The sequence below is a fragment of the Mchenga conophoros genome, linkage group LG6 (genome assembly GCF_057382185.1).
Source record: "Mchenga conophoros isolate Kocher_MC1m ecotype Shallow Benthic linkage group LG6, M_conophoros_male_GT1.1, whole genome shotgun sequence".
NCBI classification, from domain to species: Eukaryota; Metazoa; Chordata; class Actinopteri; order Cichliformes; family Cichlidae; genus Mchenga; species Mchenga conophoros.
The window spans coordinates 32498887-32523505 of record NC_140531.1 but is presented as its reverse complement, the minus strand read 5'-3'; the positions used below and the strand labels follow the sequence as shown (position 1 = coordinate 32523505).

Below are 24619 nucleotides of genomic sequence, written 5' to 3'. Positions count from 1 at the left end.
GTTTTTTAAACTGTGGTTTGCTTTACAGGCTCCTCGGTCACAACCAGCACACCAGCTGGGGCGAGGATTTCAGTCACAGCGAAGACCCCTGGAAGCTGCAGGAGAGGAGATACCACGTTCGCCTGGATAAGACCGCGAAAGCAGCCACAAACCTGTATGTGTTTATATCCACCACACCAACTCCAGCAGAGAGCTTTATCAGGAGGGGGAGAGAAAGGGTGGCACCAACGACGGACGGAAGAGGACGCACCACAGCCAGAGCGCACAGTGTTGTGTTTGTTGGACACACACATGCCAGCGAAAACTAGCACTATCCAGACCTAAGGAATTGCTTGAGATTAGAAGTCACCGCTGTTTGGTGGGTGGGTTTTTTTTAATCCCACCGAGGAGATCCAAGGGTTTTCTGTATTGCTCTGGGGATTTTCGCCTTCTTTGCTCTAAGGGAACGCGAGGGGAGGAAATCCAGCCTCAGCTCCAAATATCTAGAGACTCTTAACTGGGTCTCCTCTCCAAACGCAGGAAATACGGCCTGGGATAAAAGTTTGGGAGCTTTTTGGAAAGTGGAGGAGGTTTGTGGCTGACGACTTGCACACGTTTTGCGACTTTTTAAAACCGGGAACGTTTTCTGCTTTTGGAGCTTCTGGTTTTCTACAGAGGAGGTAGAAGAAAAGCATTAAGATGTTACACGCTGTCGGTGTTGTTATTTGCAACAGTTTTGATCATCACTATTTATAGACCAGCCTGTTCCGACCGAGGGTGTTCCTCATAGCTGTATGTTTTGCCAACTGCGCGCAACAAGTTGCAGACACTCCCAGCAGAGGCAAACCTACCGTACGCTAATTTGGGCCAGCGGATGGTAGCCTATTTTCTGCTCTTCTCTGTTCTGATCATGCGTCTTTGAATAGCGCATACCCCCTCCCCGAGCCCCTCTTTGGAAGGCAGAGGGGAAACAAACGGTGGAGATCCGGAGAGGGAGTTCAGGAAAGGACGGGGCTGGATCCGTGGGAATAGGCCTGCCTGTCAGGCCTCTTATGATCTGGGGTTTGGACTGGACAGGACTGCGAAATAACTCGGTGTGGAATATTTGCAAGGGCCCGCTGTAAAGATAAAAGGGGAATATATGGGAATAAGAAATGCAAATCCTCAGCAGCCTGAGCCATGCAATGACAGTGGATGTAGTGGAAGGTAAAGCCGCATTCATTACAGAGCTCAAACTTTAAAAAGGAAATAAGGGAATTAAACGTTTGCCCTTATTTTAGGCAAACGAGAATTTAAATATTTAGTACTTAAAAACATACATTCTGTGTAAAGGGAGAATAAACAGTTTACTTCTTTTGATCCTTTATAATGAGGGAATTTAAAGTGTCCACGCGTTTTTGTGTCAGCACTACTTGTTCATAACACAGATTTTAGGGTTTTTTGTTGTTGTTTTTAAACAAGGAGTGTAAAGGGATCATTTATCCGCATGTTGTGGAGATAAGAAGGGACAGAGTAACTTTTGTAGCCAGACGCCTGTTGACAGTCTAAATCTAGCATCTGCTCACACAATGAAACATTCGCCTTGAATGCTTTCCCCCCTACCAAACAAACAGTGCTATTGTGGAATGAGGGAACTCGTAAGGGTTTTTTTTCCCTAACGGCATCTAACTGTAATGTCAGTAGTACCGAAATATTGCGCACACTCAGAGGAGGTCATTTCCAGTCATGTAACAACAGGGCCGACTTGATAAAGGCACAAAAACAGATGCATCACTAAAGGCTCCTTTCCGAGAAGGATGTTCTATTCAGGAGGCAGAAAGAGTGATGACGGTGTTTTTACCGCAGCTGGAGAGAAAGCCGGGCTCATACCCAGAGCCTCTTTGGAGAAGGATACATGTAATGTGAGTACTGACGCAAACCCGGGGTCGGATAATGGACTGCTCAAGAAACTGGAACGGCGCGTCTTATGTGAGTGAGTGTGCGGGCTGCTGCGTGCGTAGCAAATACGTCTGTCCCGTGCTCACCATTCATGCAGTGTGATTATTCCAACAAACACCTTTGCTCTCGCTTCCCCTCTGTCTGCCTGTTTGTCACTCCATCACCGCCGCCTCCTCCCTTCTCCGCGTGCCACTTGTGCACACACGGCGCCCACGCACCGCGTCTAATTGCCTGAGCAATCATCGGGAGATATCAACATAAAATATTAATATCTGACACCTCGTCTCCGCGTCACACCAGTCAATATGGCCACTCTACAGCATCATCGGCAGCTTCTTATGCGTGACACGGAGGTGGCATGCGACTCCAGCGGGGACGGCGCCGTGACAGTGCGGATTACCAACAGCGCGCCACGTGTGCATCAACATGAGCCCCTGAGGGCTGCCAACAGTGGGGGAGGAGGGGCTGCTGCCCGTGGGGCTGTGAATAAAACGAACCCTAACACCCACAAATGCAGCATCTCCTCCAGCTGCAGCTCGGCAGACTCCAGACCGGCTGTGACCTCCACATCCAGGGTTCACAGGAAGGTACCGCAACTGTTTGAACGCTCTGCTGCTCAGTGCTGGGACCCCAAGTTCGACTCTCCCATCCTGGAGGAGGCGTGCCAAGAGAGGTGCTTTCCTCAGACCCAGCGGCAGTTCCGTTATGTGCTGTTCTACCTGGCAGTAGCATCTGTGGTCTGGGGGGTGTACTTTGGGGTCAGAAGTGACTGCTGCAACCCCGTCACCTTCCTAACCCCTACAGCCTTCTTTTTAGTCTTACTAGTGCTCCTTTTTTTGTTTACTTTCACAAAGTCATACACGTTGCTGTACAACCAAACCTCCTTGCTCCTGATAGCGTTTACCTTCGCCATCACATTAGCTCCACAGATACAAACCGATGGCTACACTGGGCTGGAGAGGGCCGGTGGTGGGAATGCCTCACATCCCTCACAGGACAGCACACCAGTATGTTCATCCCCTTGTATTTCCTCTGTGGGAACCTTTTCTTTGTGCATGGAGGTGCTGTTGATTTTATATAGTGTCCTCCATGTCCGCCTATATGCCTCTGTGATGTTGGGGCTGCTGTATTCTATATTATTTGAGGCATTAGGATGGCTGCCGTTCCTTCAAAAGACTTCTGACACTCTCCGTTGGCTGGGACCCGCCAAAGCTCTGCTCCATTTGTGTGCCCATGTGATTGGCATCCATTTGTTCATTATGTCAGACGTGCGTTCTCGCAGCACGTTTCTCAAAGTGGGCCAGGCTATCATGCATGGCAAGGACTTAGAGGTGGAGAAGGCCTTGAAGGAGCGCATGATCCACTCAGTCATGCCGCGACCGGTCGCAGACGAGCTGATGAAGCAGGGGGACGACGAGGGCGGTGGTGAGAACTCTGGAAAGAGATATTCCTCTGGTGCCTGCTCAGCCTCAGCAGTTTCAGTGAGTGGCGGAGGGGGCAGTGGAGCTTCACAATCCCAAAGTGTCACAAACTCCAAGAATAACCCCCACAACAATCACAAACGCAAAAAGACCTCAATCCCTAGTGGGCAGATAATATTTAGGCCTTTCAACATGAAACGCATGGACCCTGTCAGCATCCTTTTCGCAGACATTGTGGGTTTTACCAAAATGTCTGCCAACAAGTCGGCACCGGCCTTGGTGGGCCTTCTCAATGACCTTTTTGGACGTTTCGACAGGCTCTGTGAGCTAACCTGTTGTGAAAAGATCAGCACTCTGGGTGATTGCTATTACTGCGTAGCAGGCTGCCCTGAGCCCAGACCGGACCATGCCTACTGCTGTGTAGAGATGGGCTTAGGCATGATCCAGGCCATCGAGCAGTTCTGCCAGGAGACACGTGAGACGGTCAGCATGCGCGTTGGAGTCCATACAGGCACCGTCCTGTGTGGGATTCTTGGAATAAAACGCTTTAAATTTGACGTATGGTCAAATGATGTCAATTTGGCTAACTTGATGGAGCAACTGGGTGTGGCAGGAAAGGTTCACCTATCAGGAGCCACTGTGGGATTCCTGGATGACCGTTACCTGAGAGAAGATGGACGTGTGGCAGAGAGAGCCGGGCCGAGCGTGATGGAGAAACTGAAGGGTAAGTGGTTGTTCAACTTTCTTTGCATGACAGTCACACAGAGAGGGTTGCTGCCTTTGAATTCTGCTTAGACATGGATTATTATTTTAAAAGATATATTAACAAATTAAAGATTACCAGTTGGTTTATCTTCAAAGTTCTTTGAGTTTGTAACATTTGCACTGAACACTGGACTGGGATAAAGAGCTAATTAGCTGCTAAACAGCAGGAAGAGCGGGCTATCACATTTCAATAAATTCATACAGGTGGAAGCTTGAGAGCTAACTAATCTTAGCACTTGGTCATTGCGAATGAGTAGGGTCAGTGCATGTCTAGACAGCACTAAAATATGTTATCTGACCAGTTATTCCTGCTGAAACAATCTACCAGCAGAAGTGGGAGATCAACCTTAAAGACTAAGAGATTAGAGCACCAGGAAGAGACACAAGTTTTGGTTTCTATCAGTTGGATGTCATTCAAGTAGTAGTCAGTTAATATGTTGTCTCTGCACGGGGGATTTTTGACTAAACCACTGCAATACATTTAAACTCTTATACAGCATTCAATGCATATTTATAATGTCACGTTGTTGCTCAAGGACATATATCACCCTCTCCATCAATACCCTATGACAGTAATGGTTTTGTGGGGATAAAAGTGCTATTTGGGAGCACAAGTCTGCAGACAGAGTCTTGTGTTATTGTGATTAGAACCTTTTAATTTCCCAAAACAACAAATGGATTTGAAGTCCTCACTACAGGCAGGAAACTTGCATAATATTGACATAAATGGATGCTTGTGGCACAAGGGTAACAGGATAGGTATTGGCATATACAGCAGAGATGGCTTAGATTTGTGAGCGTGACTGATACACAAAGTTTATGTTTGATCAAGCAGTTCCCATGAAGTCAAACAAGGTCAACGTGGCTGCACAAATCAGGCACTCTTTATTTAAACCCAGTTTCTAACCATCTGTTTTGTGCTTCTCAAAGTAAAGAACCTCCATACGTGACTTTTGTTTTCTCAGCGCTCTCAGTCAGTGCTGTGTTTGCTGCATATTTCTGACTGTGTTTGGGATTTGTCGTCGCGGTCGGGCAGCAGGAGCTGGAGATAGCGGTTGATAATAGCAGGACTGGCTGGCTTTACTGTTCTGAGGCAGGTATTCTGTTGGAATCCTCTGGATTAAGCAGGTGTTCATCGTCGTGTGACCACCATTTGTAGGAAAAGGAGGCGATAGGTTGGAAAGACTAGACAGACAGCAGAGAAAGGGTTAAAAGTATGGGACGAAATTGAAGCTTTATGCAACCTGTTCAGCATTTACAGGGTTTGGAGTCCATGAGTAAATGATTCATAAAGTTTGCTGAGGAAAAAAATGTATAGGAATTTTTTTGTTCTTGGTGGTTTAGGAATCTCAGCAATTCATACAGTGGGGTTACCGGGATTAAAGAGCAGGATATTTTATTAAGTCCAGTTAGTTGCAATAGATTGCTTAGTCATTCATCATGTGAAAAATAAACAGTGATTGTCACAGCCTCCCAAATACCAATGCTCGAGCCTTTTCTCTGCTGGTGGTGGTTTGATTAAGTTAGGACTCTTAAGACAAAACATGACAGACTTCTTTCATAATTTTTGATAATTAAAAAATGATAAATTGTGATAATATGACACATAACCACCGGACATATCTTTTCCTATAGACACACAGAGTGTGTCTCAATAGTCTGCCGAAAGCGGCATCAGTGGAACTAATCTATCCAGCAGGGAATTCCTCGTGGGCCGTCTAATCTTGGGTTGCTTGTGAAAAGAGACTGTCTGTTCTATTGTCAGGCCTTATGTCAGAGCGTATTCACACTTGGCTCTAAATGGTGCCATCACTTTCTATTTCTAGACTGGCGAACAGTGACAACATGAGATATTGACAAGCAGCTTTTGTTGAGGGAGAGAAAAATGGAGAATGACATCTAGTTTCCTTCTGAAACAGAAACCGTTTCCTTCCTTCAGGGAGAGAGATGAGAATAACAGTTTGCTTCTGTTGCATAGAGAAAGAGATGGGTTTTTTTGTTTGTTTTTGGTTTTTAAAAGAGCAAAAAACGAGAGCCTAGATCCAGACTGGATTTTTAGAGATTGTGCTGATATGGATAAACTGACAGAAATTGCATTTGTACATAATCAATATGTAATTTTAAAAAGGGAAATGCATTTGGAACTACTCAGATTACAGCAATTTTCACGGTTTTCCGGTACGTCCGGTTCAGGATCATTTCCACAGTTATCCTTTCTCATGAGTAGCACAGAGCAGGAAGTAGTCTGCTTAAGATGCAGTCACATTAATGCAAACAATCCATGTGGTTTAGGGAGGGAGGGAAGGGAGCTGCCTGGATAAAGCGTGCAGGAAACGCCCACACGCTAGCAGCAAATGTAACAAAATTCACACCTTTGCACATCTTCTGCACTTTTAAATCACTTAGACTTGAGAGCTGGCAAGATGAAGACCAGCTAATCAGGCAACATTTGACATTTCTGTTCTCATCTGCATGTTTGGAGCTGCAGTGCATGTGTGATTGCAGAGCAGTGATACTATTTGTAAATTACCCACCAGCGTCTTTTTATGCATTTTGTTCTGTGCAGTGGTGCACATCGACGTGTTTGTGTTTCAGAGAATCTCAATGTAGAAACTTTTATTGAGAAATATTGTGTGAATATTAGATTGGAGAAAAAGGCAGGTAATGAGAAAGGTAAGAATCGGCAAGCTAACCAACTTTTGTAGCTTTTCCCAGTGTTAGTTTTCTCACCTTAAACCAGAGATTTGTAAAGCTGCCAGAATATTGTGCTCTTTAAGACATCTTTGACTCTGAAGATAAACTGTTGCAACTGCTGTAGCCAAATGTTCCCATTTGGACATTTTTCTCAATTTATTGTGTAGTTATGGCCTCTCTCATCTTCATTCGGTCACTGTCTCCAAGCTAGCTTTTTCTGATATACTGCTTATTGACTTACTGTGAAATGCTAACTGAGCTGTCCCATTTCTCAACGTTCCCTTTGTTATCCATACGCCTCAATTTCAAACACACAACCCTAGTCAGTTATTGGGTTTGAAAATAGGTTACAGAGTAGTTATTAATCCCCGGTACCTTTAATCTCAGACAGTTGCGAAACTGAGATTTTATGATTCACGGTGTCCGTTCTCCTTGTCTGACACGAGTGATTAATTCTGTGCGTTTCTTCGGTGTTCTCCGTCTGTAAGCTGCGTTTCCCCCTCCTCTTCACCCCATGTCGGGGTCTTCTTCCCTTTCATGTACCGCATCTCTCCCTCTGCTTTGCCTCATCCTCACTGTGTAACACATTCATTGCCTCAGTCTCCCACCTGTCACCCAGGCCTGTACATGTGGTCCTGTTGTGTAACAGTGCTTTAGTGCTGTCTGCTGTCTGTCTTTAGTCACAGCTTTGCTATAGATCCTTCGCTAGGCTGAATGAGCCGGCTCCGGTGTCATGCTTCCATTCATTCTCTCTCACTGAAACACCACTTGCCATTCTCTCCTTTACAAATACTCAGCCTGTATCAGAAATGCAGTTTGTGCAATGGATGACGCAGCTGCAAATCACATCTCAGTGCACCATGAGGAATCTGTTTTCTTTACAACTTGCCTTACTTGAAAGAAGAAGAAGAAGTCATAATTTTTTAACTATGTGGTAGTTATAGCAGCGCTTCTTAAGTTACCAGTAATAAAGTTGAAGCGCTTTCACGTCCTGCGTCCTGCATCCTGCATCCTGCATCCTGCACTTTGGGTCCAAATCCTCCCTCCAGCTCAGTGGTACATGACAATTTCCATTTACCTTTGCTCATTTGATGCATATCTATTCACACCCACAACTGAAAAGCTCCAAATCTACAGCAACTTTTTATTAAAGCCCATTAGGCCTGTGTGTGCTGCTGTATTTCTTTCCTGTGCATGTGTGGTTTTTTTCTGCTTGACCTTTTTGATGTTATTGTTCGTGCTGTCAGATTTTACACACAGTTTATTTCCAGCGAGATGATTTTTGCATTCTCAATTTTCCTGCTTCGCCTCGTATTTAAATCCTGCTTGTGTCACTGATTGCTCTGCTCAAATGCTCGTGCCGCCTCCGTCCTCTCTAATCCAGGCCTGCCATATCTCTTTTAGCTTCAAGCACACAAACACACTCAGATTTCACTGCAGGTGGTGAGGGAAGCACATTTCTGTCGCGTATTCGTGTTTAGCCAGTTTCTTTATCCCTGCTTTACCTCTTGCGCTAATGCGCAATGTTTTTCCTTTACAGTACAATATAGCAGCCTGTTATACGTCTGCTAGACTCAAGGTATCAGCCTTGAACTGTTCTCATGGTATCATGGCGCAGCACTAGCGCCTTTTCAGTTTCGATTTGCGTCTAAACTTGGTGCCCGTGTGTATACATATTTGTGTGCTTGCACGTGTATACATGCAAGCTGCATGCATTTGGCTTTTTTCCACACACGCTCGCACACATATTTACAAACTGGTCCATCCTACTCTTGCATGGAGTTTCAGTGGAAAGTCCATGCCCTCAGGCTGATTAGTCTTTGCTAAATCAAACATGTCACCTAAATATGCAGTTGCAAACAGCAGATCCTTAGCCGTACCAGGCCAGCCCTAGTGTGTCACGGGGCTGTCCGTTTGTATTCTTTTCACTATATTTGGCGTCAACCACTGTTTTCTGGAGGTAAAGGTGACTGGCTCATTTTCAGCATTTCTATTAATCTCAGATCTTACATGCTAGCAAAATCATTTACTGTGAAAGCCACCGTGCACGTTCCTCCTATCTGTCTCAACACGATCGGGGTATTCATGGGTCAAGTGACAAAAGAAGTTCCAAATCTCATGCAAATACATTCAAAAGCTGCCCAGACAGTGACTTTCACACTATGTCAAAACAAGCTTTCCTTGGCTCATTAATTACATGTAATGTATATGGACTCCATTTGAGCTGTTTCAGTTTAAAACCATGGTGTTTTCAAGCCTTACTGGAACACTTGAACAGTGATTTAATTAGTTAGAGTTTTGCCAGTATAAAGAAGTATATTCTGGATTTGCTGATCATTTAGCTGATCAGTAAAATAACACACAAAAAACCCCAACAACAACCAACACTAAAACCCCCCTAAACAACATCACTGAACATTTATCAGGCACGCACATGTATTGATGAAATGTCTGGTGTGGTAGATAATTAACCATTAAAAACTGCTTTATAAATTGACAGTATGATAAAAGGATCATTATTGAAACCAGTCTTTGCACAAAAGAACCACGACAGCTGCACAGGCCAAAGAGTATTTCATGCTTTTGCTCAGTAGCTGCAGTTTCTCAGCTGTTAATCCTGATTTTTTGATTTTTAACAAAACCTGTCAGGAGGAGATGATCAGTAACACAGAGACAGAAACACACAGCAGTGCTCTCGCTGCCACGTTATAATTTGCTCTGCTCTTCAGATCTTCACCCTTCATTGGGAGCTACATCACCGCGCTAGCTAGCCAAACAAAACGTGGGCTTGTGCTTCCGCCTGTGTGTGTTTTACAGTAAAGATAAGAAATGGCTGATCAAAGTCTTTGTGTCTTATGTACACAGAGGTGCTTTTACTGTACACATCAGTTGATCACTCACAGGTGAACTCAGGTTGCCGGGGTGGCTTTAAAACGCTGTGTGTTTGTTCATCTCTTTCTCTTAGAAAATCTTTTTTTGTCTCATTTCATCTGCTTTTGCAAGGCTCTCTCATGGTATTGTCACGTGCATCACCTCGATCTGTTTGTTTGGAGGAATGCGTTCACTGTAAGGTTCAAAGGTCACTTGAAATCACTTCTCTAGGTGGTCTTCCAAGCAGCTCCGTGTCTTTCGGTATCCACTGCGTATGATAAAAGTGATAAGTACAAAAGTACAGTAATGTTAGAGCTGAAAACAAAGGAAAAACTAGGTCTATATATATTTTAATAAACGTATGGGCATATAACCACTTTTACTACTTAATGTTTTTACTCGAGGTGTGACAGACATTGCAGGCAATTAAAGAGGACCAGGGCTTATGCTTATCACTCACTAATCCTGTAAGTCCCATAAAGCGCAGTATGAAACGCTTTATGGGACTTGATGGTGGTAACATACTAGTAAAAACAGTTCTGATTTAATTCCTCTAGCTTCTTTAAATGCTAATCTACTGAAATCCTTGGCAGCAGCACTATTTTGATACTTATATTATTACTTATAGGATTTGCACATTCGCCTAACAAGAGAAAAGATGCTCTGTTTGATCCTGAGAGGAGCCACAAATCCCTTTGGAGTTATGTGAGGAAGAACATGTGGCATAAAAGTCTGCCAAATCAAATCAGTTACCTGCAGTGGTAACCACATTTATGAAGCAGCTAAAAGTAGCTTCTTCTTGTTATTTGGGACTGTTTGTTAGGTGTGGTGTAGTGTTTGACCACAGCGGGATGTAAGCAGTGAAAAACTTGTAGTTTCTGTATGTAGAGCTCCTTTTTTTTTCAGACACAGGCTCCAAAATCAGTCTTTTAATTGGAAATATCAAACATTTCACTTATGATATGTTTTTTTCCTTTGAAAAACTTTACAGATTATTTGTTATGTTTTCATTTTAGGAAGTTTACATTGATTTCTGACACGTGTTCTAAACTGCTTAAAAAATAATTTTCCAACTATTTCATCAACTCTTTTGTTTGCTGATTGGCTCTCATGCAGGAGATCGGTCCCTCCTGGATAATCTAACCTCAAAATAGTCATGTTTTACGTCACGTTGGACCGCACTTTGGTGGTTCAAATCCACCATCAGGCCGGGGCCTTTCTGTGTGCAGTTTGGATGTTCTCCCAGTGGCTGCGTGACTTCTCTCCAGGTAGTACACCTTGTTCCCAAAGTCTAAAGCCATGCCGTGAGTGGGTCAGGTTAATCGGTGACTAAATTGGCTGTAAGTGTGAATGCGAGTATGAGTGGTTGTCTGTCTCTTTGTATTGGCCATGCAACAGGCTGTCGACCGGTCCAGGGTGCACCCTGCCTCTTGCCCCATGGTAGCTTTAATTGTATAAGCAGAAGAAAATGAATGGATGGACGCATGAAGCTGGACATGACTGTGAGATGTGTATCTGACTGAGAACCTAAAGAAAATATCTTCAATTCATATGGTAGCAACAGTCAGTCACAAAGTAGTGAAGCCCTCCTGTTTTACTGTAACTAGAATCATAAACTGCAAAATGAGATCATACTGTACTGAGGAAGACTCTAAACTTCTAAAATTCATTTTAAAGATGTTTACTGAAATAATAAAGCAATTTTCTCATAGACTTCCGTATAGTCAGGGTTCTTTTTGCAGCCTGTGGTGGCCTTTAAAAAGAATTTGATCTTCTCCATCGGCTTCATTTTTCACACCTGGAGTCAAATATGTACATCCTTGAAATATAGTATGGAAGCAACACTGCAGGCATGGATGGGGAAAAATATGATCCAAGTGAAACTAAGCTGAACGAGTGAGATTTTTGTAGGCGTAGCAAATCAGTTTGTCCTGATAAAGCTGTGTGTGCGTGTTTTAGTTCATATTACTACTTTTTTAAATTTAAAATGATTTTCAGTTGACACCTGATGAAGTTTAGCATAATGTGAAGACGTTCAAAGCCGAAAAGCATAACCAGCGTGACGCTGCTCTGCTCTCCAGTCTTGTACATGCACAAATTGCTCAGAAATGACTTGCAAAATGGTCTCCTGCAGTATTATATTAAGTACATCCTAATTCCATTACCATTAATGCTCTGTGTGTCCCAGAGAGAGAAATGATGTTGTAGATCTGATAGTAAATCATAATGTAACTCTGACTGTCAGGAGCCAATGAACCAGCAGAATATAATAGGAGCAGGACCTTTCTACAGATGGTCTTCTTTGTCTCGATTCTAACAGAAACACAGTTTCCCTTCCTTCTAACATCTGAATGACCTGTAATAACGCTCTGTTATCCTCTGCATCTGTTTCTTTAAATAGATCTGTAGTAACAGTTAGTTTTCCCTCACCCAGGCAGCTGTCTAATCACCTTGCTGTTATTCAAACAACCGGCTTATTTCACTAGAAGTTTGTCATTTCCATTGCCCAAGAATGACATGACTCAAATGTGTATGTGTGTGTGTTCAGTGTTGATAAGCGTGCCCGGCCCTGTCCTAGTCTGATTGCAGATGTATAGCAAACACAAACATGCATTTGTACATGTACATGTACTTAAATTAAATTATGAAGTCAACCTGTATTAGAAGTAAATAAATCTAACTCTAACTCGAACCATTATAACCCAACAGCGAGATGTTTGAAAGTAGCCAAAACTGCCTCCACTCTGTGTTTTAAAAATCAAACTGGTCCTCAAGAAGACTACACACAGAGACACACACAACTACATTTAATCTATAACTAGTCTTTTCTACGACCTACACCTTACTCAGGAGTCACCTGCATAGCTCTGTCCATCGTGAGTCCATCATGTATTTGTGTGTTTGCACATGCTCGTGTTCATATTTGAGCTTCAGTGGAGCTTTACCTAACAGCGTTGGCACACGTTGCGCTGTCTTTACATTTGGTGTATGTTTGCCTGCGTTTAGCTCATATCCAGAAGTCTTCAGCATGATCACATGAAGCCATGTGACGGTGCTAGAATATGACTTGTTGATTGTTTTTGTTGGTTTTTTACTTCATGCAAAGGTGCCACCCTTTGTGTGAAGTACAAAGGGTGGCATATAGTGAAATAGCTAGCACAGCTTAAAGTGGAGACTAAAAATGTCAACATTAGGTAGAGATTGATAAAGCTGGCTTGTGTAAACACAAGAATCGTGTGAAAACACAATAAAAATCCCGCTCTTTATCAGTCCGGGTGTTTGGGGACGAAATTCCGATGAATTCGTTCAGAGGCACACAAGAAATGTGGGAGGACTCGGAGAGTAGATGATAACATTTATTATGTTCTGTGACCGGGTTTAAGCCATTGATATCATGGTTATGTGGTAAGATGCAGTTCGTGCCATCAGACCCTGAGAGTTTTTGCCTTGTCATGGTCATCCCTTTCACCATTGAATGGTAGATTGCCATAATAATTCACTTTCTGGGGGCAAAGGCCTACCTGACACTCCTGCCTCGCTGTTACTAATTGACCAGCTCAAAGAGATTTTATGACTGGTAGAATCGCAAAAATTGAACGTGTTCACGTTGGCGCGTGGCTCAAGGTTGTGCCATGGACATCTGCGGACTTTCATTTAGGGTTTTCACACGACACAATAATATGTCTAATTTGCCTGCTAGTTATTCTGCTCTTTATGTCTGTTTGTGTAATCTGACAGCTGTTTAAAATTCCACATTCGTAGCAGCTGCGCGTGTCAGTTTGGCAGCATCGTGGTTTGCCTCTACTGCCCTGTGAGTGTGTGTGTGTGTCTGTGTGTGTGTGTGCCGGCTATGGTTTGCTGGGGTGGTGCTGTGTTAAACGGCTGTTCTGAATAATAGATACGGAGCGCAGCCCCTAGCCTGTTAAAAAATCCATGAGCTTCCGTTGCACTGGTTTATAAAAGCCGAAGTGCTTGGAGAAAAAGAGTTTATAGCCTGTGAGGGGAACAGGCAGAATAAGATTTGGGCAGTCACATCCCAGATATGTCAAGGCATGAGCAAAGAATGGAAGACAAACACTTTGCTCAAATGTTTGACTGGCACATTGTACTGCAGGCAAGGTTTTGTGTAGATGTGTATTTTTTTCCTTTTTAAGTGTGTAAAATTTTCTTTTTAAATATCACAGCTGCAATGGAAAAAGACAGGGAGGCATTACATTCTGGCTTTTACAGTTTTCTGTTTTAATTGAATGAATTCAAAGAAGTTTTGGATTTGACATATTAGGACCGCTGTGTTTTACTTTCCACTGTATGCTACATACATAGTGTTCCCTATGTATGCAATGAGTCATTTGAACGATCACATATTATGAGATGTTGTCACAGACACATCATTCATTCGTTTAAAAAACAAAAATAGCAAACACCCCTGGATGCAGAGCCACTAACTCAGTTAAAAATAGCAAATGAGTTGTTTAAGGTTAGGCTACAAACAAAAGCATCTATAAGCTTGAGTCTCAGTTTATTCTGCCTCTGACATTGCCGCGCTATAAAGCCACTGGGATAAGTCGCTGTTACTCAATGTTTTCAATGTTTTCAATGTTGTAATTAGTGAAAATAAAGTAATTTTTAACAACAAAAACAGATTTTTCGTGCCTGGGTTTTATATGTTTCTGATGGCACGTGGGTCAAAATGACCTGCAAGCATAATTATAGAGACACGGTGCAAGCACTCCACAACACAGTATCCACAGTCAGAATAATTTCACTGAGTAAAAGAAGGAAAACTCGCATTAGTAGTTACAGTTAAGTAAAAAAATGGCAATCTGTAGAAGATTTCCATCTGTTCAACAAAGGATCTGATCTGCTGGGTGTGGCGACTTTTCGCTAACCTGCCAAGTTCAGTCAATAATTTCCTTTGTTTCCCAACATGCCCTTTGGTCACATAGAAGACGTGACTGCAGGTGTGAGACCTTGAGAATTAGCATATCCAATTACGGAGAAGCAAGAAGTGCATACATACACATAAGTTACATAAGTTATGAGTTACTGAGTGTTTTCTTAAAACACTTGTTTGTTGTACCCAAAATAGCCAGTGGTTCATAGAAAGATGGGCCTAGCTTCTAACCCAGCCATGGTCTTTCTGTATGGCGTTCACATGTCATCCTTGTTTACAGCTTTGCTCAGGTTTCTCCTGCCATTTAAAAACACGTTCATGCCACGTATAACGGTGCCGGACACTCCCACAAAGGAGATTCTCAGTTTTCAGAGTTTCACTTTCTGGTTACCTTCACAAAGGAGGTTCTGTTTTTGCATGCATGTCTTTCTGTCTGTAAACAAGAGATCTCGAAAAGCTTTGAATGAAATCTGATGAAACTTTGTATGAATATAGAGTGGAGTCATGTTAACAACCCCTTCATTTCTGCTTATATCCACCAAGGCCTTTAGGGTAAACCTAATGATCTATTGGTAGAAAATGGATTAAAAATCATTATAACTTAGAAACTATGAATTTTACAAGTGTGGTGTGTGTTGTCAACTATATAGAAAGTACCATATAAAGATGTAAAATATCATGTCACATTTGACCTCTGACCTTTCCTTTAGTGTCAATAGATATATCTGAATGTCAAAGTGATAATAATGTTATATAAGGAACAATGAAATGAATGCCACAGATGTATTAAATGCACATAAATCATGAAAAAAACAATTATCTATTGTTTTTATTGAACCAATAACAAAAGCCTACAAATATGTTTAAAAAGAACAAAGAAGACAAAATACAATTCTTTTTCCTTAGAAGTAAATACTGCCCAGACAGTGAGCTGTTTTAGTGGAGGTTTGCCACTGAACAATAACATGGCAGAAGTTCTTTTTCCAAATATCTTTTTAATAGCCTTCAAAAAACCTGTATCAGTAAAATCATACTATAATAGGAATGCAAAGTGGCGTCCCTTGGTGGTCTGTGGAAAGAGAGAGTTGTGTGACATCAGTGGAAAGAGAAAAAGAGGGAGGGGAGAAAGAAGAGAGGGAGCATATTCTGTGGTTATGACCTTTTCCCAAGGATTTCCCGCAAACTAGCTTTGGGCAGCAAGGAGGTGTGTATGTGTCTTTGTGACTGTGTGACTGGACATTGTGAATCTATGGCAGATAGCAGAATGATTCACTCTGTGCAACAGTTGTTCTCTGTAGTGTTGCAAATCAAGTTCATTTGCACCAGAAGCAGATAAGATCTCACGGAGACAATAAATATCTGTCACCGCACTGCATGTGTTTTGCATTAGGTTTAACCACCACACTATGGAGTCAAGATTAGTATGTGCCCATCCGTGTGCGCATGCATTAAAAAAACACACACAAAAAAGTGATGCATCAGTCGTCATCAGCTCTCCCGAGCAAGACCAAGGTTGGTCATTTCTTCCTCAAGGACTTTCCTCTGCCACTGAACAGCAACCTCCCCGGGCGAAACTCAAGAGACTCTGCGAAGTGAGACACTTAAATGCCTTTTAACAGCTGTGTGTGCGTGATTGTATGTTTATCAGAGTGACGCAGTGGCAGTTGGAGTGCGTCACTTTTCCTGTCAACCCGCTGTACTGCATGCCGCGCACTCACACACTTGTAGGACCTCCTGATTGTGGCGCAAACAAACTGCGGGTGATGAAAATGCTAATATGTTTTCTTAAAACACGATGTTAATAGGAAATCCCCATGACCCCAACCTTAATCCGTTAATGCCAACTCCAAAATATGTATATGAAAAAACAAAGTCAACATTTTGTGTTGTTTGTCAGACTTTTACAACTTTTCCTGATTAGACCAATTTAGAAATATGCGAACAAACCCTTGGGCGACGGGACCAAGGTCTCGTGTTTGACCAAAACCAGAGAAGAAACCCACCAGGGTCCCTATAGACGCTTTATTAAATCCCAGCAATGACATTTAAAAGATCAAGGAGGTGGTGCAAAGGAAAAGAAATGGATGAAGCAGAGGGAGAGAGTGAGGAACTCCCTGGACTAAAATGATGGCTCAAAAGAGGGAAGGGAGGAGGGATAGAGGGATGGATGAGAGGGAGGAATGGGAGGGTATTTGAAGGAGGATCGTGTGAGAGCCTCATCCCTCGGTTCCATCAGCGTGTCCAAATATGGAGGCTTCTGCTATTGTCGAGCCCTGTTCTCAAGACCCGCCACGGACCAGGGAGAAAACTGGAGGATAGGAAAGGGAAGGGCTGGAGAGGGGAAGAGTGAGCGGTGGGAGAAAGTTGAAGGCAGACAGCTGAAAAAAAAGGGAAAGAACAAGACAGCAGAGACGAGGCAGATCAACTATAAAAATAGGTAGCGAGAGGTGCTGCGAGATGTAAGGTCTGGCGAGACAAAGGAGAAGAAGTTGAAGGTGAACGTGAATAAAATTGGACAGTTGGGGGATAAATCTATGAAAGGGGGAAGCAAGTTTAAATCTATTTTTAGCTCTGGATTTATTTATTTCTGATTGTTCAAGCAGCAAAATGAAAGAATGAGAAAACAAAGAACGATGGAAGTTCTTTAATTAGTCTGCTGAAGTGTCTCCATCCCTCTTTTGTATTCACATACGTTCACTTCTCTGTGTGTGGGACCAGAGGGGAGTCAGCGACCTTTGGGTCACTGTTTTGATCATGTGGTTGGAAGTTGCCATAAAGTCAAAGGTCATTTGTCAGGAAGTAGTGAGTTGGGAATGAGCCATCTCTCTGGGGATGGTCTGAAATGTCAGATGTAGTTTTAAAACATTTGCCCAGACATTTGTCTCGGTATGCTTGTTGCACACTTGTACACATTTTTTGGATCAAGTCTGTCTCGATTCATGTTTACGTTTGTGCTTACGAATTGTAGAACTACCTTTCAGGAGTTTATCTTTATATGTACTAAGGGTGTGTATCAATGCAAAGCTGCAAAATCATTCAGCCTGTATGTACGAGCAAATCATTGTGCTGTATGACATCGGAAAGTGAAAAAGGCCATCACAATTGATCAAAGCTTTCGAAATTATCTGAAATTCATTTATATTAAAGATAAAGTAAGTCATTTTTAATATTATTTAATTAAAAAAAGAATGTTACACTCATAAATATCTATTGATTATTAAATCTTGCAACAAATTGATGAATGCATCATTATAAAGTTTGATTTAATCTATTAAATATGCAAAGGAGCAGCTGCTGGTTTTTTGGAAGTCGCCATGTTGGTCTCCACTTTGAAAATAGTGGCCGAAACTGATTTCAAATCAAATCAAATCACTTTTATTGTCACATCACATGTGCAGGTACATTGGTACAGCACATGTGAGTGAAATTCTTGTGTGCGAGCCCCACAAGCAACAGAGTTGTGCAAAATACAATAATGTAAACAAGCAAAATACAAGAATGGCTACATCTGAAACTAATAAATATATGTACAATATATAATAGTATATGCATTTCTGGATGTGTATACTAAATATTTTTCTACGTGTGTGTGTGTGTGTGTACACATATTTTACAAATTAAATAGAGTAAACAATAGATAAAATATATAAAAATATACAGAGTTGAGACATGTGCAAAACAGTGGCATTACTGTACAGTATGGAGTGCATAATGTTGAAGTTCCAGTAGTGGAGGTGAGGTGTCTATGACGTGTTCAGCAGTCTGATAGCCTGATGGGAGAAGCTGTCTCTCAGTCTGCTGTTACGGGACCGGATGCTGCAGAACCTCCTTCCTGAGGGAAGTAGTCTGAACAGTTTATTTCACCATCCTGCCTGATTGCATTCTATGTATGCGACTCGAGACCAGCCACGTAAAATAATTTAAAGATCACAGATATCTCTAGCTAACCATTTCACATTTGTACATGTGTATTATCTCTTTTGAATTACGTCTTTCTCATCTTCCTCTTCCATTCCTGTCCCCCTCTCCTTCCTTCCACATCATCCTCTTCCTCCTCACCTCAACACTCATCTCCTGAACTGAAGTCAAGGCTCTAACAAGCAAAAATTTGCACAAATATGCTTATTTATCGGCCCAATCACTTAGTGTCAGAAGATTATACATCTGACCCTCCTGTCACCAGCTTGTCAGGTACTGTTAGGCCAAAGCAGCAACTTTTACCGACACAAAGGTTCAGGAGATCTTCAACAAATCACCTTAGTAGGATTGTGCACTTGAATTGGTTGGGGTAAGAAGACAGTAGTCATTTGACTGCAATCTGACATCTAGCAGTGGTATTTTACACACTGTATCTTTAAAATTAGGCTCTAAAATATTTGTATTTATATTCCATATAATTATTTGTCATTTAAATTGTTAAATTAAATACACTGTGCGTCACATCATAGGAGAATTCCCCTGGGATAAGCATTGGTTCCTGGTCCAGGTGTTTTCAAAGAAGGACTAAATTCCTGGGGAATTTGCCATTTTTCCAAGTACTACTAACTGCACAGGAGTACTTCTGGAGTACGTCATAGAAATCTCTTCTCTTCAAAGGTATACTACAGGACTTTATAAACACAAAATTCAAACTATTGAGCATCCGCCATTGTAACAGTATATATAGTGTAAATAATGAAAGAGTGCAGTAGGTGCTCTTTAATGTTGATAGAGTAGCGCGTTTATATGTGTGTCAGTGTCAGGGAGTTGGGAGTCTGTTTTCTGGAGAGTAATTTTCTGTGTGTGCATGTGTGTGTTTGTGTAGCACGTGTGTGTTTGTGTAGCACGTGTGTGTTTGTGTAGCATGTGTGTGTTTGTGTAGGTGAGTATGTGTAGCCATGATGTGTATGGGCTTCAAGTGTGCATGTGGAATGTGACGACTCAGCTTTACTTCCTCTCCATTCATCTTCATGTCTCACTGATTGATTAATTGATTCATGCCTGTGTGGATCTGGTCTGGTAAAACCAGCCGTGCACGTGTGTTAAGAAGTTGGGAGATGGTTTCTAATGTATGAGACTATAAGGGAAAAGAGCAATCGTACCGCATTGCATTACCTTCGATGAGTCATACGCTTAGAAAATGGTACTTTTGTGTGTGCATGTTAGTTTGATTCATCCACTTTATGTGTCTCCCACATGGAGATGCTGCATATTTCCTGAATACGGTATACGCTAAGGAGGTAAGATATGCAAAAAAAATAAAGTTGTTTTTGTTTTTGGTTATTATAAATGTTATGTCATCTGGTCAGTTGTGTCATTTTTAAGTTAAAGTTGCGTGTTAATACAGCTGTAAAACTAAGAAACTTGTCATAAACAAGGCATAGCAGATAGCAAACTGAAAGTAGCTGTTGCTTTATGTGTCAACACTACTGTCATATGTGGTTAGTTTTGACATTGCGTGTTGCAAATATTTTCCTTGACCACACTGGTACATTTCGGCCTTCTCATTAGGATGTCCATTCATTCTTAAATAATTTTAGGGTCCAAACAAAAGCCACAAGGAGCTTAAGAGACACGTTATACTGTTACAAAACATAATTGAATTCATAAAGAAGCTAGTCCAGCTAATACAGGAGGAGATAACATCGGAGCTGCTAATGTAAAATCTCATTTGCTGTGTTGTGATTTATTTATTTGTGTGTTAGTTTATGATTTAGCAGTCTTTAGCAGGCTTTAACCTCAATAAGTGGGTTCAACGTGTGTTAAGGTCATCTAATGCAGATCTATTAAATAAAAAAAACAAACATTATGAAACGATGCATGGACAGATTGCGAAAGGATGAATAATAATAAAGTAATAATTATTGAAACCCACAGTTCGGTTTGTGTCCTTTTTTTAACCACAGGCCTGAACATTTGATCGCAATTAGAACATGAAGCGAAAACAAACTAGAATATTCTGATGTATTCCCAATATATTTACCAGTTCTGTTACCTGAATGATCTGAAAACATTGCAACACAGCTTCACATGGCTATCACGGAAGATGTAATCACGACGAGCTCTGAGTTGTTGCATCTCTGATGTGTGCACGCGTTTCTCTGTGCGTTTGTTCGTGCTTCGATAAATTGGAAGTTTGTGCAGAAAACAACAACAACTGGGTTTTATCCTACATGTAGTGCCAGCACGTCTTATCTTATCTGGCTCTATAATTTAAAAAAATTTTTTTTGAGTCTTGTAACATACATCAAATGTTGTTTGATGTTAATTGACAAAGAACAGACAACATTCTTGGGAGTTGGGGGGCGGGGGTGGTTGCTGGACAGATGTAATTTTCTGTTGCAGCAATGCACGCACAGAGTTTGAAATGTTTGTTATGAAAATCATTGACAATGGCTTAGTCTGGAAAAATGATATGCGAAAGGAGACTAAAGAGGAAGAAACTTTAAGATATCCTGCCACGTAATTTAGGTTGGTCAGGTTCTTAACTCTGTTAGATGTCTAGGTATATGGCTAAGTGTTTACAGCATGAGCATTGTGGTGTTTTTGTATGTGTGGTTGTAGTATGTGTAGCTGTCCCCAGCTGAACCCTTTCTGCTCCAGGCAGCTGGTCTGAATAAATCAATAAAGCCCGTTGAGCTGCATTGAGGCTTAGAGTACTGGTGTCAGTTTCTCCCAGAGTGCTGCCTTTACAGAGCCTGTAGAAGATCAATAGACAGACACGTAGTAGTGTGCTGCCCTTAGAAAGCAGTAGATACTCATACCTTTGAATCCATGCGCACAACTATCAACCTGCTGTGCACTTTACTGCTGGAAAACTTCATCTTTTCACTGTCTGTTATATCAAGCGTTTAACTCCCTCAAGGTTTGTTTTAGACTTTCAAGCACGCTGTTGACAACGTTTGAAATCTGAAATGGAAGAAGAAAAGGAATGTGGATTATGCCAGGCATTGTGAGGCTCAATGGCCTTCAAAATACTCTAGGTCGATTTCACCATCTTTACAATCTGTGTGCCGCTTGCTAGTGCCTGTTTTTGAGTTGTCCGTATCTTTGTCTGTAGCATGTCAGCATTTTTGTTATGAAGAAGGCATGTTGGAGTAAGAGGGAAATTCACAAAATAGATGTTTGTCTATCTAAACTCTTTAACTTAACCAGTTATTAACACTGGTGCAGTTCCTATTAATACAAGTGAAAATGTCTCCTACTTATAGATGCAGATGGAACACAAATTTTCAAAGTTTCCACCGAGACCACTCTTGTTTACCGGTTATGTAATCAGATTTACTGACTGGTTTCTCTGCCAATTCAGTACAGTTGGAGTTTTCTTGGTGTCAGACTGATGCATCTTAAGGAATTTCTTGGCTTCTCATCTATGAAAAATGAAAGTGTGCTACTAAGCTTGTGGGCCAACTGCCTCCAGAAGAGCTTTTAGCCTCATTGACATAGATTCTGGGCACAGGCTTTTAAAACCTCACTAGGGTGATGAATGATATGTTTCCAAAAGGCATTCCCTCATTTGGTGTTCTGATGCAAAGAGTGCTTTCTAGTATTGCAGTCAGAAATCTTCTTTAGTTGAGGTCAGGTTACGCATTTAATTCACATAATTTTAATTAGAGCTGGGCGATAGAACGATAACGATATGTATCGCGATATAACTTTTACTCGATAGAGAAATTAAGCTATCGTGATAGACCTCGCCGCTCTTGTCCTCTTAAAAAAAAAAAAAAAAAAAAGTCAGCCAATCCAAATTAAGTAGCGCAGAGCCGAACCAATCACAGCCGCAGCGTCACGTCGCGTGACTTGTTAAGTACAGCACAAGTGCCAAGCCGCACGTGTGTTTGTTTGGGAAGCAGCCAGCGCCTAATGGAGGAAATGAGTGTGCCGACTAGAAAAATCAACCGAGCGTGACCGAAGAGAAAACAGATGATGGTTCCAACGCCGGAGAGATTGTCGAACGGAAGAGCCATAGAAGTTCCGTAGTGTGAAGGTATTTCGGCTATTTCAAGTCTGACAAAAAACAGAGTAGCGTGCACTGTAAATTGTGCCGAAAGCAAGTCTGGAAATACAATAAACTGGTGCATGCGTCACACTGTGCGCCACGTTATTGTTTCGGTGAAATTAACTTCTACAATACTGTTACTGTTAATTGTACTCTCTGCAGTGTTTAAATGCTTACATATACACACAGTTACTGTCCGTCCACACACACGACTCTGTTCTGCTTCTATGCCCCAGCTTTGTTTACTTTTTCAGACCGAGGCTTCTAGACTTCTGATTGGCCAACATTTCTGCACGGTTAGGAATCTAGCGCCACCTGCTGCTTTGGCATGTTCATAGCAGCGTTTTCCTTCATTTCTGCCTTTATGTGTGGACGGGATTATTTTTTAAAACGAAAACGGAAAATCTCCGTTTTCAAAAATACCCGTGTACGTGTGGACGTAGCCTCAGTCTCTGACTGGAAGCGCTAATTCGTCATTCGGCTTTTGTCAGACTAAAGTAACTGTTAAAACTGTTTGAAAAGCTCAGCTATACAACAAGGAGAGATTGAGAATTTCCTTTTAGTTCTCAGTTTATTGGATATTGACAAAAGTTAGTCAGTTTTGTCTGTTCTTCTGTAAAACAAACTAAGATTTATTTTTAGAATTAATATTTTGTTTCTAAGTGGAATTGACAATTTAGTCTGTTTCGTTTGTTCTATTTTGAAACTTAGACGCTTTAGCGGCTGCCTTTTGTGTAGTTTGCAATATTTGCCTTTATCTATCTGAAAAAGTCTCATGTTCCTTAAGTACATCTACCCTGTTGAACTTATTATGGGAAATAAATATTTAAATAAAAACAAGCTGCTGATTATTTCACATTTTACTTGTGAGCAACGGCACATTTAAATCTTACAAATATAGTTATTTGGCTTATATCGTGATAGATATCGTTATCGCCTGAAATGAAAAAAACATATCGTGATATGAAAAAATCTCATATCGCCCAGCTCTAATTTTAATCCACGAAACCATCAGTCATTGTGTTTCTTAATATTTTTTCCATTATTTGGTTCCGATTTAGGCTCGTTGTCTAAATGATCCATTTAAAACAATTACTTGGATATATTTCCTGATAATCTGCTGTAGCTGAAGTCCCACGTCACTGTTGTACAAATTATTCATACATAAAGTAACACCGATTCTTGTAGTTGAGTAGCACAGGGTGAGGACACTGACTGGTTCAAGGGCCCAAAATAAAGCACAGGACACTCGAATGATTAAATTAGTTTAACAGAATGATTTTTATGGTGATAAGAAGCTTAATAACAAGTTTTGGTGAAACTGCAACTCACATCTGTTGGTTCGAATCTCTAAATAGAGAATTTTTGCATCTTACAGTGGATTAAAACCCTATAAAGCTATTATACATCTAATAATAAAATTAGTTCAGCCAATACCGTTATCAGTTGGAAGTTTTCTTAGACTTTTATCGAAAGCAACAGGTTAGAAAAAGAAATTGATACCTAGGTATTAGTGTCAGTTGTACCAATACAGTATCTGTTACGGCCCCAGCTGGGCCTGCTGTGATTTTGACTCTGCGTGGGTGTGTCCACCGTCTCTCCCACCTTAGGTGCCACGCTTTTGTGCAGCTGACTCTACTCAGAAATTAGGCCAGAGTACTTAAGGCCAGAGAAAGGCGAGCTCTAGTACCAGAGAGTTTGTGCAGCTTGTGAACTGTGTGTGTGCGGCTTTTGTTTGCTGGCCAACTTCTGGGTTTCGTTTTTTTAAGAGTACTGGCTATCAGCTTGTCCGTCTCTTTCATTTTAATTATTTATAAATAAAAAACTTGAATAATTTAGCTTTACTTTACACCATCCCTTGGACTTTTTAGAGGAACGTAAAAATTTCATATCCACATTTCGCTCCATTAGACTAATTTAATAAAAGTACAAAAACTGGAGAGAGTTGAGTTAACTCCCTGCAGGAGGACTGAAAGGGGTGTGTGTGTGTGTGTGTGTGTGTGTGTGTGTGTGTGTGTGTGTGTGTGTGTGTGTGTGATAATCTTCTGTAGCACACAGACCAACTTACAAACACTCCCA

The 24619-nt window shown here is 41.5% G+C and overlaps 1 protein-coding gene across 2 annotated transcripts in view; it reads left to right on the top strand.

Annotated features, from left to right (window-relative positions):
- adcy9a (adenylate cyclase 9a) overlaps nucleotides 1-24619 on the top strand; it is a 51843-nt gene that overhangs the window by 590 nt on the left and 26634 nt on the right. For both annotated transcript variants that reach the window (XM_085277475.1, XM_085277474.1), the window contains exon 2: nucleotides 29-4062. In XM_085277475.1, the coding sequence (XP_085133601.1) occupies nucleotides 2223-4062 (1840 nt within the window). In that variant the 5' untranslated portion in view covers nucleotides 29-2222. The remainder of the gene's footprint in view (nucleotides 1-28; nucleotides 4063-24619) is intronic.